This window comes from Podarcis melisellensis (genome assembly GCF_964234715.1).
Source record: "Podarcis melisellensis genome assembly, chromosome: 8".
NCBI classification, from domain to species: Eukaryota; Metazoa; Chordata; class Lepidosauria; order Squamata; family Lacertidae; genus Podarcis; species Podarcis melisellensis.
Genome location: NC_138540.1, coordinates 41,428,956 through 41,443,115, shown reverse-complemented (window position 1 = coordinate 41,443,115; position 14,160 = coordinate 41,428,956). Strand labels below are relative to the sequence as shown.

Here is a 14,160-nt window from a genome sequence, read left to right as displayed (position 1 = left end):
TTGCCTGGTATTTAGCCCATCCAGGCTCTTTTGTCTGGCAACATAATATATACATCCAGCTCCCCACTAGAAATAAGGAAAGAACAGAGGTTTAATAAAGGGGCATGAGGGAGGGACCATCTTTTGATGTAGAAAGATGGTCAATGTTATTTTTCACAGAATTCCTGTTCTCACCTGAACCTTAGTGTCTGGAATATTAACAAATAGCTGCAATGCCACAAACAGGTCTGCTTGGCTTTCTGGTGGCTTTGCAGCATCAGGTGGTAGGTAGAGAATGCTGCCACAGAAACAAGAATACCAAAATGTAATGAATAAAAAAACTGAAGCCTCCTGGAATGTAATGAATAAATGATGCTAACAGGTTGATTTCCAAATAAAATAATCCTTAAAAGTTTCCCCAAAAGAGTTATTTCTACAACTTCACTATTAGAAAGCCTCTGTCTGAGTTACTGAATGAGTGTTATCTAGATGCATAAATGACTTATAATTAGTATGTGTCTTGATCAGAAACCAGTACTAACTATTACAAGACTCAGGACAAGGCACTTGCTGCTCATTATAGAAGTGCAGTGAACCTTAACCTTTGAATGGTGGTGCTAGGTCATTTCAAATAAGCATCTATTGTAGCTTCTGAATTGCATACTAAAATAGCAAAGCAGCAAGTCCTAGATCTCCCGATGAACACAATTTGGCACCTGTTAAATTTTGCACAACAGGAGTTTTTGGTAAAATAATGGGACATAAGAGATTAATTTGGACTACCTAAAGAATGAAGGGGGGGGACCTGATCGACAATCATTAGCATGTGAAGGTATCACAGTGGCTGAAGCTAGGACAACAGAGGCTACAACACTGCAGTTGAAAAGAGGAAAGAATAAAAAGAAAAAGACAGAACAGCAGCAACCATCAGGAAGGAGAATACAGCATGAAAGGTGAAAACTTTATAGGTAACTGAGCTCTGCCACAGCTAGAAGGGAATGGATCTGTTAGGCCTCCTCACAGCACTGCTCGCATTTTGGGTTTTTTGTGGGGGGGGGGGTTGAAACAGTGACAACATCACAAGGTTCTTGACAGCAAAAAACCAGAGCAAAATACAACACATCCCCAAGCTGGATCACTGTTCAGCAACTTACTCTGACTGTTCCACTACAGGTTGCTCACCTACTCCTCTGATGAATCTAGTCCTATCCTAGTTCAAGCTGGGCAACTTAATTATGTGGGCTCTAGTATGATGTTTTCTTCAGCGTCTCAGCCAAGAAACAACTGTATTGTTTTTCTACCCCCACCCCACCCCCACCCCAACATACTCCAGCAGTCAATTCAGAATGAATAGAGTGGTTACCTGCAAAATCTTTTACATTGACGTCTGCACCCTCAATAATGAGTTCCTTGATGCGTCGGGCATCTCCTCGGATAGCTGCCCGGTGCAGCCGAGTCTCTCCACGTTCATTTCTCTTGTTTACTTTATCTTTGGTTTTGGAGGCAGAATTAGGAGTTCCCTTCTGACAAACTGTGGATTGAGAGGGATGCTTTGGTGTTGTATCTACTGCTGGCAGGAGAGGTGGGGAAAAGCACACATGAAGGAGGAGTTCAGTTCAAAGCCAAAACCCCAAAGCCTTTAGAGGGAGCTGTTGCCATATAGTTACAATCTTGCCTTGAAGCAGAGGAAATGGCTGGGGGATGGGGGATGGGAGAGTTAATCTTTCCAAGCAGAGGAATGCCTCTGCAGGCACAATGGAGACATTAATGGAAGACTGTGATTAAGCAAATACTGTAGAAAGCAGCTGTGGTTCCTCTCAGGAATGAAGGGGCCTGAGATCTAAGGGAAGAAGTGAAGTCGATTCACTAGCTGCAAAAGGGGGAGTTCTCCAAGCCTTGTATGCTGAACACCTAACTGGATGTTTCTGAGATCCCCACTAAGACAGCAACTGCAGACTTTGAGGGAGAACCATAAGGGCCTAATTCTACCTTAAACACAAATTATACTGTCCACACCTGGACTGTTTGCAGACTCTTCTGCTGTCATCTGCATAAGAAGGGCAACCTGCTGGCGCTCAGAGAGCGGATAACCTGCACGGATTCCTGGAAGTCCCATTCCGAACAGCAGGCTGGGCTTCCGAGTTGCGGGCTCCTTTTTAATCCTCTTCCTTTCAGGACCCTGCTTTTCTGTGAAAACAGAGATAGGGGAAAAATTGCAACTGAAATTCATTCGTTCTGAAGATATTTGCTATATTTGCTAACAGCAGCTTCCCTTTCAAACCTTTGCTCCTGACAGTGTCAAGATACTGAAGATGCCTTTGTCTAACTTCCTGCAAAGTAAGTCCTAGGGTTCATTGTTTTTATTTTAGAAAATTTATATCCCTGTTAAAAACAGTACGCAAGGTGGCTTACAAATTTGAAAACAAAACATACCACATCTTAATAAATATCAATGAAAAGAGACTATTGTGACAAGTAGTAAATATTAAAAACAGCAGGGTCAGGGTTAGCATTACAAATTTCTAAACAAGCAGATTAAAAGCCTGTCTAAATAAAAGCATCTTAGCAAGATGCCAGGAGACAGGCAGTAACAAGGTCGACTGGGCCTCCCATAGAAAAGAGTAACACAATTTAGGTATAGCCAGGGAGAAGGCTCTCTCACACATTTCACTTGTCTTGCTTCAGCCATAGTTGGGATGAAGAGAAGAAGGGAGCAGCAGGATGGTACACAAAGAACCTCTAATGAAGGAGACTCCACAACCTCCTGAGGGCGAGTGTTCCAATGACAAATAGCTGTTACTGTCAGAAAGTTATTTCTGATGTTTAGTTGGAATCTCCTTTCTCCCCCCCCCCCCCCGAACAGGAGGAAACAAGCTTGCTTCATTTTCCATGTGATAGTCCTTCAGATATTTAAAGATGGCTATCATATCTCTTCTCAGTCTCCTCTTTTCCAGGCTAAATATACCCAGCTCCTTCAACCATTCCTCATAAAGCTTTGTTTCCAGACCCTTGATCATCTTAGTTGCCCTCCTCTGCACACATTCCAGCTTGTCAATATTCTTCTTAAATTGTGGTGCCCAGAACTGGACACGGTATTCCAGGTGTGGTCTGATCAAGGCAGAACAGAGTGGTACTGTTAACTCCCTCAGTCTTGTGGTGGTATTCCTACTTCCAAAAGTAGACCCTGCTCTGCCTGGCTTTTCAAAGCCAGCCCCCCGCCCCCAATCATTCCTTTTAAAGGGGAGTGTTAATCTCATGGTACTGTATCGGATGGAGCTAACATTCTGGTAGAGTCTGAAGAATTTGCCAGATCAGCCACTTGAGATAAAAAAATCAGAATACAGTATAACTAAATCTGCCTTTCCACATACAGACTTACAGCACTATAACAAGACAAATCAACACACACACACACACACACACACACACACACACGTGTGCACTGCAATAGCAATGGGTAAGTGCTGCCACTCACAAATTCTGGGGGAAAGGGTTTACTTCACTGAACATCTACCAACAGTTTCCATCTGGAGCACTCGATTTTGAGAGGTCACTGTGGGCTACATAGTTGTTCATAAGGCCCATATTTATATTTCAGAAGGCTTGTGATGGCTTAATGGGAAGCTTTATTTTTAGTACAACAAACAGACCTATGGCATAAGCAGCAGCAGCCTTCAAGTCTGAATGAGTGGCCGAGCATGAACACCATTCTCCCTGAGCCCCAAGGCAGGACCTGACAAAGTGATTTGCTATTCCATTCCCTCCCTTAAGTCTCCTCCTTTCCCCATTCTCCTCAGCTTCGAGTGTGCAAATTTCAATGAATGTGATTTCTTTTCTTCTTCAGGAGCATTCTAATTTCCTCCTTGCCAGAAGAGTTATCTTCTCCATAGCTCCCACTCCACCTTCCCCAAAATTAATGCGGTCATTTTAAGCAGTTAAAATTAATGTGGCCATTTCAATACTCTCTTATTCAAGTGCTAACTTGTTACAGGAGGCATGACACAAGTATTTCTATGCAATTAAAGTTTCAGGACCAATAAATATGTAATCAAAAGTATATGTAGAAAATAAAGATCTTATTGTACACTGTCCAAATAAGAAGGTATAAGTCAACAAAATAATGAGAAAAGTGGAACAACCACTGTCACGCACATCACATGGCTTACTGGTAAACACTTCTGTTTTCCATGGAGGTTTCACTCCTATTACTTTTTCTGTGCTTGGTAGAATAAAAACCTAGTCCTGACAAGCCTAAATATGCTTTAGTAATGCCAGAATATGTTAGAGAAGCATCAACGAATAGGGAGTAGACAGTAGAGCATGTCCCAGTTCAGCTTTAACACATACGATGATTGAAGACTGAATAGAAAAAGATGGTATAACCACATCAAATGCTGCATTGAACTTATACTGGACACATCTGTGCCAACTACTGTATTTTTCGCTCTATAAGATGCACCAGACCACAAGACGCACCTAGTTTTTGGAGGAGGAAAACAAGAAAAAATATTCTGAATCTCAGAAGCCAGAACAGCAAGAGGGATCGCTGCGCAGTGAAAGCAGCAATCCCTCTTGCTGTTCTGGCTTCTGGGATAGCTGCGCAGCCTGCATTCGCTCCATGAGACGCACACACATTTCCCCTTACTTTTTAGGAGGGAAAAAGTGAGTCTTATAGAGCAAAAAATATGGTAGTTTTGTGTGGCTTACAATGTGAATAACATAAGCATTATCTAAAGCAACTTCTTTACCAGAAGTTTTAGTCCAGCCCAAGCAGTGGCTCACTGTAAACAAATATATTTAGGCATCCAGAGAAAAAACAGACAAGCATCTCATGGCTCCTGAAAGACCCAAATTAAATGCACAAACACACACTCAACTTTAAGTGAGCACTCCTTCCTTTAAAATCAAGAAACTAAATACTGGAACACAAAATACAACACTCTTGCACAGGAGCTAGATAAATAGAAATGCAATTATTTAATTGATTATGCCGATATCAGAAAACATTGCTATCTTCAAAACTGAGCCCTAAGATTGAGGGGAAATATAATTTTCAACTAAGCAAGTTTCCTTGCTTCTTAAAGCAGGTCACACCTGATGACTCCGTTATCAATTGGCAGAAGATAACTAGGATTTTCATAGAATGAAAATAAATCTAGGGACACTGCCGTAGATGGGCTGAAAGTATCTTGTTCCAGAGGACAGGAAATCCCCTAGACTGTTATCTCTCACAGCCTCTGTCCAGAATTAGCAAGAGCTTTAAACAACTGGAATCCTTGAGTATAATAGCCAATCTCCTAAAATCTCCACAGAACAGATAGCATAAGACTTCCTCTTTCCTTTTCTAAATTGCTTCCAACCAGTGACTAGGCAGATCACAAACAATACTTTTAACCTTTACAAGGTAACCAGGCCTCAAACTGGTCAGTGCCTGATAGGAGACAACTTAGACATCCCATGCACAGCAACACTGAGAAGGATATATATGCAACCAAATCCAATTAAAACTTTGATGTGCTTATTTGACCAGTTATAATATGGCTACACAAATCACTGAGGATCCTTTTCATTATTTCAAGAGGGCTGCACAGCTAATAGAAAAACATTTTTATCACATTTTAATTGTTTGCTTCTTAGTGTCTCCTTTCCCCTCTGCATCCTATAGCATTCTCTCTCTCTTCCCCATCTGTTAACTGACACCCCTGCTTTTCAATACTCCACAGTTCTCATTGCACCCCATCTCTATTAGTCCATTTTATTATCTGCATTCCTTAGCAGCTCTTTTCTCTTTTACTAGTAAAGACCTCTGGACCCCAATCTGTCACCTCCTATTTTTCTCTTTCCACGCCCTCCCCAAACACCTGTCTTTCCACCCTCCCCACCCTAGAGTTCCCTCCCCCCTCAATGTTGCAGTTTGAATGCTAGGACCATGTGATTCCTCCACAACAAACACCATCTAGATTGTTCCAAGAAGGGAACTACAACTATGTGTTCCCCAGGCAAAAACAAATTAAAAGACACACACACCACACACCAGTTTGAACTGTAGCATATGTTGCTTAACAACTGTACAAAGAAAAGAAATTATGTTCCATAGCCTGGTTAAACAGAGAATTTATATTGCTTCAACAATAAACCTTTGACCAATGCTCTTTCATCCTGATGCAGTAGAGCCAACAATGAAATCAGTGGCATAAAAGGACACAAAATGAAAAAAGTAAAATAAAATAAAATTTATTAGAAAAAGAAACATACAGCCTCTTTTTTTCTTCCCCTCTTCATTGGTTCAGTCCTTTCCACAACATTTCCTAACTGACAAATATTTATCCACAGTGTACAATGTAACTACAGATAGAGCAAAAAGATCTCGTGCTGGGAAAGAGCATGTTGCTCTGATTCTGGAATAGCATGGGCTATTCTGACTTTGTGCTCCCCCCTCGATGTCTTATAAAAATGCTGCTTGTGACAAAACCTGTCTTGGTGGAGTGCTGCCTCGTTTCAGTGGCTAAAGTGAACTAGGGCACCAAATAAACCAGGGCACTGCATAGTTGTGCTTGTGTCTGGATGCCTTATCAGCAAAGTCACAGTTGAGCCAGCAACATACCAAACACAACACTGCTTAAATAGCTCAAGTTTTTGGTTGACATCTTCTTTCTGAAAACAAAAGCCTCAGTGGGGTAAACCATGTGAGTGGACAGATGGTCTTCAATAGCCTGACTAAAATGAAGTCAAGAGATAAATGTGAACTCCTGAACCCAGAGTATTGGCAATGCAATGCCTTGGATGCAAAATGCTTGCTCTCAAGACAGCCAACCTCAGGCTTTACTCTGTTCTATTGCACCATCTCAAATTAACACTTTCCTCCATTGTTTAATATCTAGTTCTCCCCTCAAAAAATGTCACTTAAGAAGCTGAGATTCCAGATGCTACCTGTCACATCTCTTTACACTCCCTGGGTGCCTATTTTGCCAAAGAAAGGATAGCTGGAGTTTGTTTGAACACCATTCACCACCTGGCCACCTCCAAGCACTCTGTTCCTAACTAGGCTGTGGCCATATCCAGAGGTGTATGCTGACTGAGGAAATGAAGTCTAGGCTATCAGGACCCGTTTAACCTGACCACAGCCTTTTCATAAGCATGAATCATAGCATCAGTTCTGTTATTAAAAAAAAGAAAGAAAAAAGAACCTTCATCACACAAGGGTGACACTGCAAAAAATATAAACATAATTCAGACTCAGTGGAGATGGACTTGTGAACTTAGCATGGGGGGTGGGGGTGGGACAGATTCTGTTCCTGATACAAAAATGGTTCAAGATCTCAGGGGCTGAAAATGTGAATTACTTTCTATAGAGGAAAAGTTTTCCATTCATGCCCCAAAGAGGAATGGTTGTTACAACAATTCAGACACCAAAAAGTCAACACTTGAATATATTAGAGATCAAATAACTTAAGAGATGTGGAAATCTTGTGCTCCACTTACCAGCCCATCATAGCTGGCTGAGGACAGGAAAGGAAACCTGCTGGATTCCTTCTTACAGGGCCTGAGAAGGGCTTTATTACTTTTGTGTTGGGAAATAGCCTGTACTTTGCAATTACTTGCCTCAAATTTCCAGTACCTCAGCCACCACCAGGGGTGGTTCCATTAAAAATTAGGAACAAAAGTAAAAAACCCTCCCTTCAGCACTTTCATTTCTGCCAACTTCATAAATGTTTTGGGGTGATGATGGGGAAGGCTGCTGATATTCGCTGCCATTTTGTAGGTATCTACACTGCTTCTTGTACTGAATGTAAGAAAGGCCCTGCTGGATCAGACCCTCTAGTCCAGCATCCTGTTTATAACTGTGGTCAACCAGATATATGTCTACAAGATTCAAGTAGTCGGGGCACAAGGCAACAGCTCTTCCACTGCTGTCCCTCAGCAAGTGGAATTAAATGGTAGACTGTCTCTGAAAATGGAGGTTCCACATAGCAATCCTAACAAATAGCCATTGATAAAAAATCCCCATCATCCTCAATAAAAATTTGTCTAGACTTCCTTTAAAGCCACCTGTGACACTGGCTGCCACCATATCTAGTTGCAATGGATTCCATAAACAACAAGGGGCTGTACGAAGTAGTACTTTTTCTGGATCTACTTTCTATGTCTCCAGTTAATGTTACTTGTGTGCTAGCTTATGTATTTTATCTTGCTTTTTGTAAGCTGCTTTGAGAGATTGCTGAAGCAGGGTATATACATCTTTTCTATATAAAAAAATAAGATTGTTACTGTACGTGCTCTCTCTGGGGCCCTTTTCCAACTGGAAGGGGAGAGGGGAATATCTTGTGTCAAAGCAGCCATCATTTTTGTGGCCTCCTTGATCTAACCCCGCTAAACACACTTGGATGTTTCCCTGGGCTGCCACTTGATCAAAACAAAGCAAGAACAATGGGTGCACACTGTTCTCTCCAACACCTCCTGCATCCTCTGTCCCTGTTTCTCTGCCATTACCCAATTCTGTCACGTCCTTAAGCCTCGAAAGCTCTAAAATCTGTTAGTCAGCAAAGTTTTGCCTCCCCACCATGCAGCCCTTTCCTGACCCATTTTTATATTGTACACATATTGTACAAATGTTGCTTCTTGCACCAATCCCTAGAGTGCATTAGTAACAACCCCTTTATTGGTCATTTTCTTCTGTTCTTTGTGGTCATTTAGCTAGTACTAAACATGGGGAAAGCTCACATGGCAACAGTCAGCTGCTCCTTTTATTACTTTTTACTTTATTTTTGCATATACAGGACTGCAATACCAAAAGGGGAAGGCAGGTACATTCCCTGGGATGTTTCCTTTGATGTTTTAAGTTGTTGTTGTTGTTTTAAAGAAACATATTGCTGTTCTGTATCAGAAAAAACTCTTTCCCCAATTCATCCTGCACTCTGCAGGCAGTTTAATGACCAGCCTGTAGACATAAATTTCAACAGAAGCTAACAAGACCACCCTGGCATAAGCAGTTTATGGAGGCCAAAATAACATCCAGCTTCTTTAAGCCACAGTTTACTGGGGATTCCAATACCTGCTTCCAGAGCAAGGACTAAACCCTGGAAAATGTGGCCTAGAAGAATGTGTGGAGAGTATTTTCTTTACCACCACACAACCACAACCATAACTTTCTATTTTTTAATTTTTTTTGCAGTATTTATAGGCCATTCTATAAAATAAAAGTTCTCAGGACCGCTCACAAATAGTAACAATGTTTAAAATTCCACAACCATAAACCCAATAAAATTATAAACACAGTCAACCCCAGGCATTACTGCAGAGAGTGAAAATGGCTTAAAACTAAAACAGATTACAGTGGTACCTCGGGTTACATACGCTTCAGGTTACAGACTCCGCTAACCCAGAAATAGTGCTTCAGGTTAAGAACTTTGCTTCAGGATGAGAACAGAAATCGTGCTCTGGTGGCGCGGCGGCAGCAGGGGACCCCATTAACTAAAGTGGTGCATCAGGTTAAGAACAGTTTCAGGTTAAGAGCGGAACTCCGGAACGAATTAAGTACTTAACCCAAGGTACCACTGTAAAAGGCGGTGGCGGGGGGAGGTCTTTGCCTGGTGCTGAAAGATAGGTGCTAGATTACTATCTCTGGGGAGGGTGTTCCACAGCCACAATGTCACCACTGGAAAATCCCCCTCATTCTATGGTAGTCTTCAGAGGAAACCCTCTGAATAAGAGTTTAAAGTCCAGGTAGTGAATGTGGAGACAGAAAGTCCTTCAGGTACCCTAGTCCCAAACTATGAAGAGCCTTAAAGGTCAAAACTAGCACACTGAATTGGGCCCAGAAACAGACTGTGTGATAGCAATGATGGCAAAGCACTGGAATGATGTGCCTCATACTACCCTGCCCCAGTTAGCAGTCTTGCAGCCATATAGTGAACTAACTGAAGTTTCCCAGCCACTTTCAAATGCACCTCTACATACAATGCATTTCAACTGTCTGAACAGAAGATTACCACTGAGGCAAGGCTATCAGTCCAAGAAGGGCAATAGCTGATAAAAAGTGCTCAAGGCCAGATACCCTGTGGATCCAATGACAAAGCTGGATCAATGAGTGCCCCAGACTACAGACCTGATTCTTTAGGGGAAATGTAGCCAACTCTATAAAGGTTGAACACCACTTTCTTAGGCAGATGAATCACTTAGTTCCATCTTTTGACTAGATTGTCCTTCAGTTCATTAGTCCTCATCTAACCCATTACCACTTCCAGGAACTGATTTAGCACTCCCACCAACTCACCTGCATAAAATAAAAAAGAAATGTAGGGCTGGGTGCCAACCACATATAGATGACGCCTCACACTATACTTCCAGATGACAACAGTTTCATGAAGATGTTAAAAAGCATGGGGAATAACATGAAACCCTAAGGACCCCAAAGCATAAATGCTATGGAATGCAGCAGAAGCCCTCTAAGCACCACCTTCTGGAATAAGCTGTTCAGGTATGACTGGATTGTGCAACAACTCACTCTGACAGTATCTCTAGAAGGATATCATGGTCAATGGTACTTAGAGCTGTTCAGAGGTCTAGGAGAATTATGCTCCTTCTCTGTCTCCTGTCAAAAGTAATACCATAGAGCAAACAAGAGTTTCCATTACAAAACCGTATCTGAAACCCTACTGAAATGGAGTGAGAAAATTGGTTTCATACATTTTGTCCTTGGAACTGGCTACAACCTACCCTCTTAAGCACCTCACCCAATAATGGAATGTTAGCCAACAGCTATTCTCAGCTTTTGAGTCCAAGGTAGGTTTCTTTGGGAGTACTTTACTACAGCCTCCTTTAAAGGTAGCTGGAATTTCTTTCTCTTTGTCTCTATAACAGTTATTTCCTGGTTTCAGCCAATCCTCCCTCCCTGCTAGATGCAATAAGCCAAGATGGGCAGTGGCTGAGAAGACAGGTGGTTGGGTGGATTCAGCCAAGATTCTTGTTCCTTAATAAATTAAAATCACCCAACAAAATTGAACCAGATGGTTTCCTGAGCAGATCCCTTGGCTGATCTGCATTAACTGTGGCATCCAGATCATGGTGGATAATTTCTTTGAAATTATTTCCAAATAGACCCCTTCATATCCTCTAATGCGACAGATTGCAGGGGACTCTGAACCATGTAGAAAATATTTAGGAAGGAACATGCCTCCAGGGCTATGGGTGAGCACCCACACTTACTGGAGGAAATAAGCATGTTCTAGAATAATGTATATTCCAAAGAATTCCTATTGAATCTAAACCCAAACTGGAATATGACTTCACTGGAGAGAAGATTTAGTTTGGGACAATTACAAAACAAGTATACTGGGCAATTAACCAAAGACACCTGATTCAATGCAAATCATTACACAGCTCACCGAAGCCTCTGTCTATGTGCCACCTATCAGGACAAGAAAGACAAAAGTGGAGCCACTCAGCAGAAGCAGAGCAATGTAAGTTTTTTCAACATCTTTCAAGATTTTCAGGGGAGAATGATCATTCATGCAGAGTACGCTAGACTGTCTGTATATTGAAATGAAAGTGAGCTACAGTCTTCCAGCTCATATATATTCTGCATGTGTGTCTGTGCTGCGGTCACGTTGCCAGTGCCTGGATCAGGGAAAAATACCAGTAATAGGAGCCACAAGAGTGAAAAAAGCAGCAAGCATTTTCTTCACCTATGTAACTTTTTCAAGGAAGGTAAGATTCTCCTTGGTGATACTTGAGTAACAGAAGAAATCCAACAAATCCCAGACAGACCCTTCTACCCAAGATCTACAAAATACTAACAAACTGAAGTAGAAGGTTAATAGATGCTGAAGGGCTGTTTTCTGCATATTCCTACAAAGTGAGTATATAATTAGAACACCAATGCTTTCATTAATACTACTGAGATGCTACCGGGCTGTCAGAGCGAGCCCACAGTCATCCTCCCCTCCGCACAAAAACTCTGCCTCTGAAGTTTGACTGCGACTGTTAAATTTTTAATCTTACCAACTCTGCAACTGTAGAAAACTCCTCCTCTGTGGAACACTTAACATTAGAAGCCTGAAATCGATAGGGATAAAAATAAACTGAAGAGACTTCCGCACTCTCACTTTAACATGCTGGAATTAGACAGATGGACCTGCCTGAGTGAATGCAGACTTTAGGAGATGCTCAATTTACATCCTTCATAGGAAGGAATATTGTGGTTACAGTAAACGCAATGCAGAATCTGGTTCCTAGCCTTGTCATGTGCTTGCTTCAACTTTTTTACCATCTTCTTTGTCTCTTTTGGCATTTCACCTTCTTTACCTATGAAATGGAGAGAGACAGCTCAAAAGGGCCTACATCATTAGTGGAGGAGAAATGCTCCACTCCAATGATGCTATGAGGGAGAGAATTAACTCAAATTTACCTCACCGTGTCTAGAGAACTGGTGGCAGTTTGAGGTACCGTAAAGGTTACACCTTGGGAATTCTGAGCTAAGGAGCAGCTTACACCACTTGTGATGGGAAGGGTTAGGGTCTCTGTCAGGGGGAAAACAGTGATAGCATCAGATGTGTATCTGAGTGGGAAAGGCCTTTTAGAATTGATCTATAAGGTGTACTGCAGTACAGCAAAACTGAGTGAAATGATATGTGGTTCCGCCTTTTTACAAATTCAGCTTTGCCTCCTGATTGGCTGGGACAGGCTATTTTTGCTCTGCCTTTTCTCTGCCTAGTTCCATATATGTGAGGCTATTCTCTCCCGTCAGGCTTATCATCTGCCTTTGTTCATTCACCTAGCCCAAGGGTCAGCACTTTTTTTTAGCAGGGGGCCAGTCCACTGTCCCTCAGACCTTGTGGGGGGCCGGACTATTTTTTTTTGGGGGGGATGAACCAATTCCCGTGCCCCACAAATAACCCAGAGATGCATTTAAAATAAAAGCACACATTCTACTCATGTAAAAACTGTAAAAACACACTGAATCCCAGACTGTCCGCAGGCTAGATTTAGAAGCTGATTGGGCCGAATCTGGCCCCTGGGCCTTAGTTTGCCTACCCATGACCTAGCCCCTGACTCCAAGTGCTCTAAATACAACTACATATTTTCTAGTTAGAATAAACTATCCAGAGAAAGGAAACTGGTTCATAGTTTGCTTCATGTGGCAAATTGTGTTTCCAATTTGAAGTGGACTTTCAGGCTCAGGAGATCTGTATTTTAGTGAGCTGCAAATCATGGAAACTGCTCAGTGAAACTATACTAGGAATGCTTGGGACCCTGGAGAAGGAAAAAGTATATGAAATATACTGCCCCTTTGACCTCAAAATGCTGGTGCTCAGTTAAAGAGATAGGGCACATGTTGGTCACTCTGCTTGATTTCTGGTCTTAACATGACACACAAGAAAGATGCAGAGGACAGTTTGATCAGGCAGACAAAGGACCTACTAAATTCTATCTATTCTAGACTTACTAAACTGTTTTAACCCTTGCTGGACCAGAACTGCAGGAATTAGAAAAGTCAGCACACCCCCTCCCCCACAACAATAACCTCAGGGAAAGGCCACAGTTCACTGGTAGAGCATCTGCTTTGCACACAGAAGGTCAATTCCTGGCATCTCCAAGTAAGGCTGGGAGAGACTCCAGTCTGAAACCCTGAAGGGCCACTGTCTGTGTAGACAATACTGAGCTACATGGACCAATTCTCTGACTCAATATAAGCCAGTTTCCTGTATACCTATAAATTAAGTATTCCACTGCGCCCATGGTTTCCATTCCCCACCTCCAAAAAAGGGCCATTTAATGCAGTATGTTTGTCAGGTGGTCATAATTCATTTGTAAGATACTACATGTATGCTTTAACACATTTGTATAAAATTTATATTTTTTCAAACAGTATACATGTTCTATAACTGAAGATTTGAGAAATCTGAATGATCCTATTTAAATTTTGAAAAGCATTTTTTTAATCTGGATTTATATCCGTCCTGTATGGAAGAACCACAGGAAAACATTGGACTTTGCCCTCAGATTCAAGGGGTTAAGTCTGCTGTAAGTCACTCAGAAAAGTTTTGGCAAAGTCAACTAAGTGTAACAGTAAGACCCATAGCTGGCCTGCAGGCAAGTATGTATGTAAACAGGAAGGACAAAAGAGGGGGTGGGAAAAGCTGACTAGAAACTGCAGAGGATGTGCTGTCATCCTCTTGTGTT

At 41.9% G+C, this 14,160-nt stretch overlaps 1 protein-coding gene across 3 annotated transcripts in view; it reads right to left on the bottom strand.

Moving 5' to 3' along the window:
* The window catches only part of ANKRD11 (ankyrin repeat domain containing 11), a 201,096-nt gene that overhangs the window by 21,711 nt on the left and 165,225 nt on the right, over positions 1–14,160 (bottom strand). The window contains exons 5-6 of one of the 3 annotated variants that reach the window (XM_081920142.1): positions 1,996–2,166; positions 1,343–1,549 (exon numbers count right to left, since the gene is read on the bottom strand). In XM_081920142.1, the coding sequence (XP_081776268.1) occupies positions 1,343–1,549; positions 1,996–2,166 (378 nt within the window). The remainder of the gene's footprint in view (positions 1–1,342; positions 1,550–1,995; positions 2,167–14,160) is intronic. The other 2 variants (XM_081920144.1, XM_081920143.1) reach the window with 2 other exon arrangements.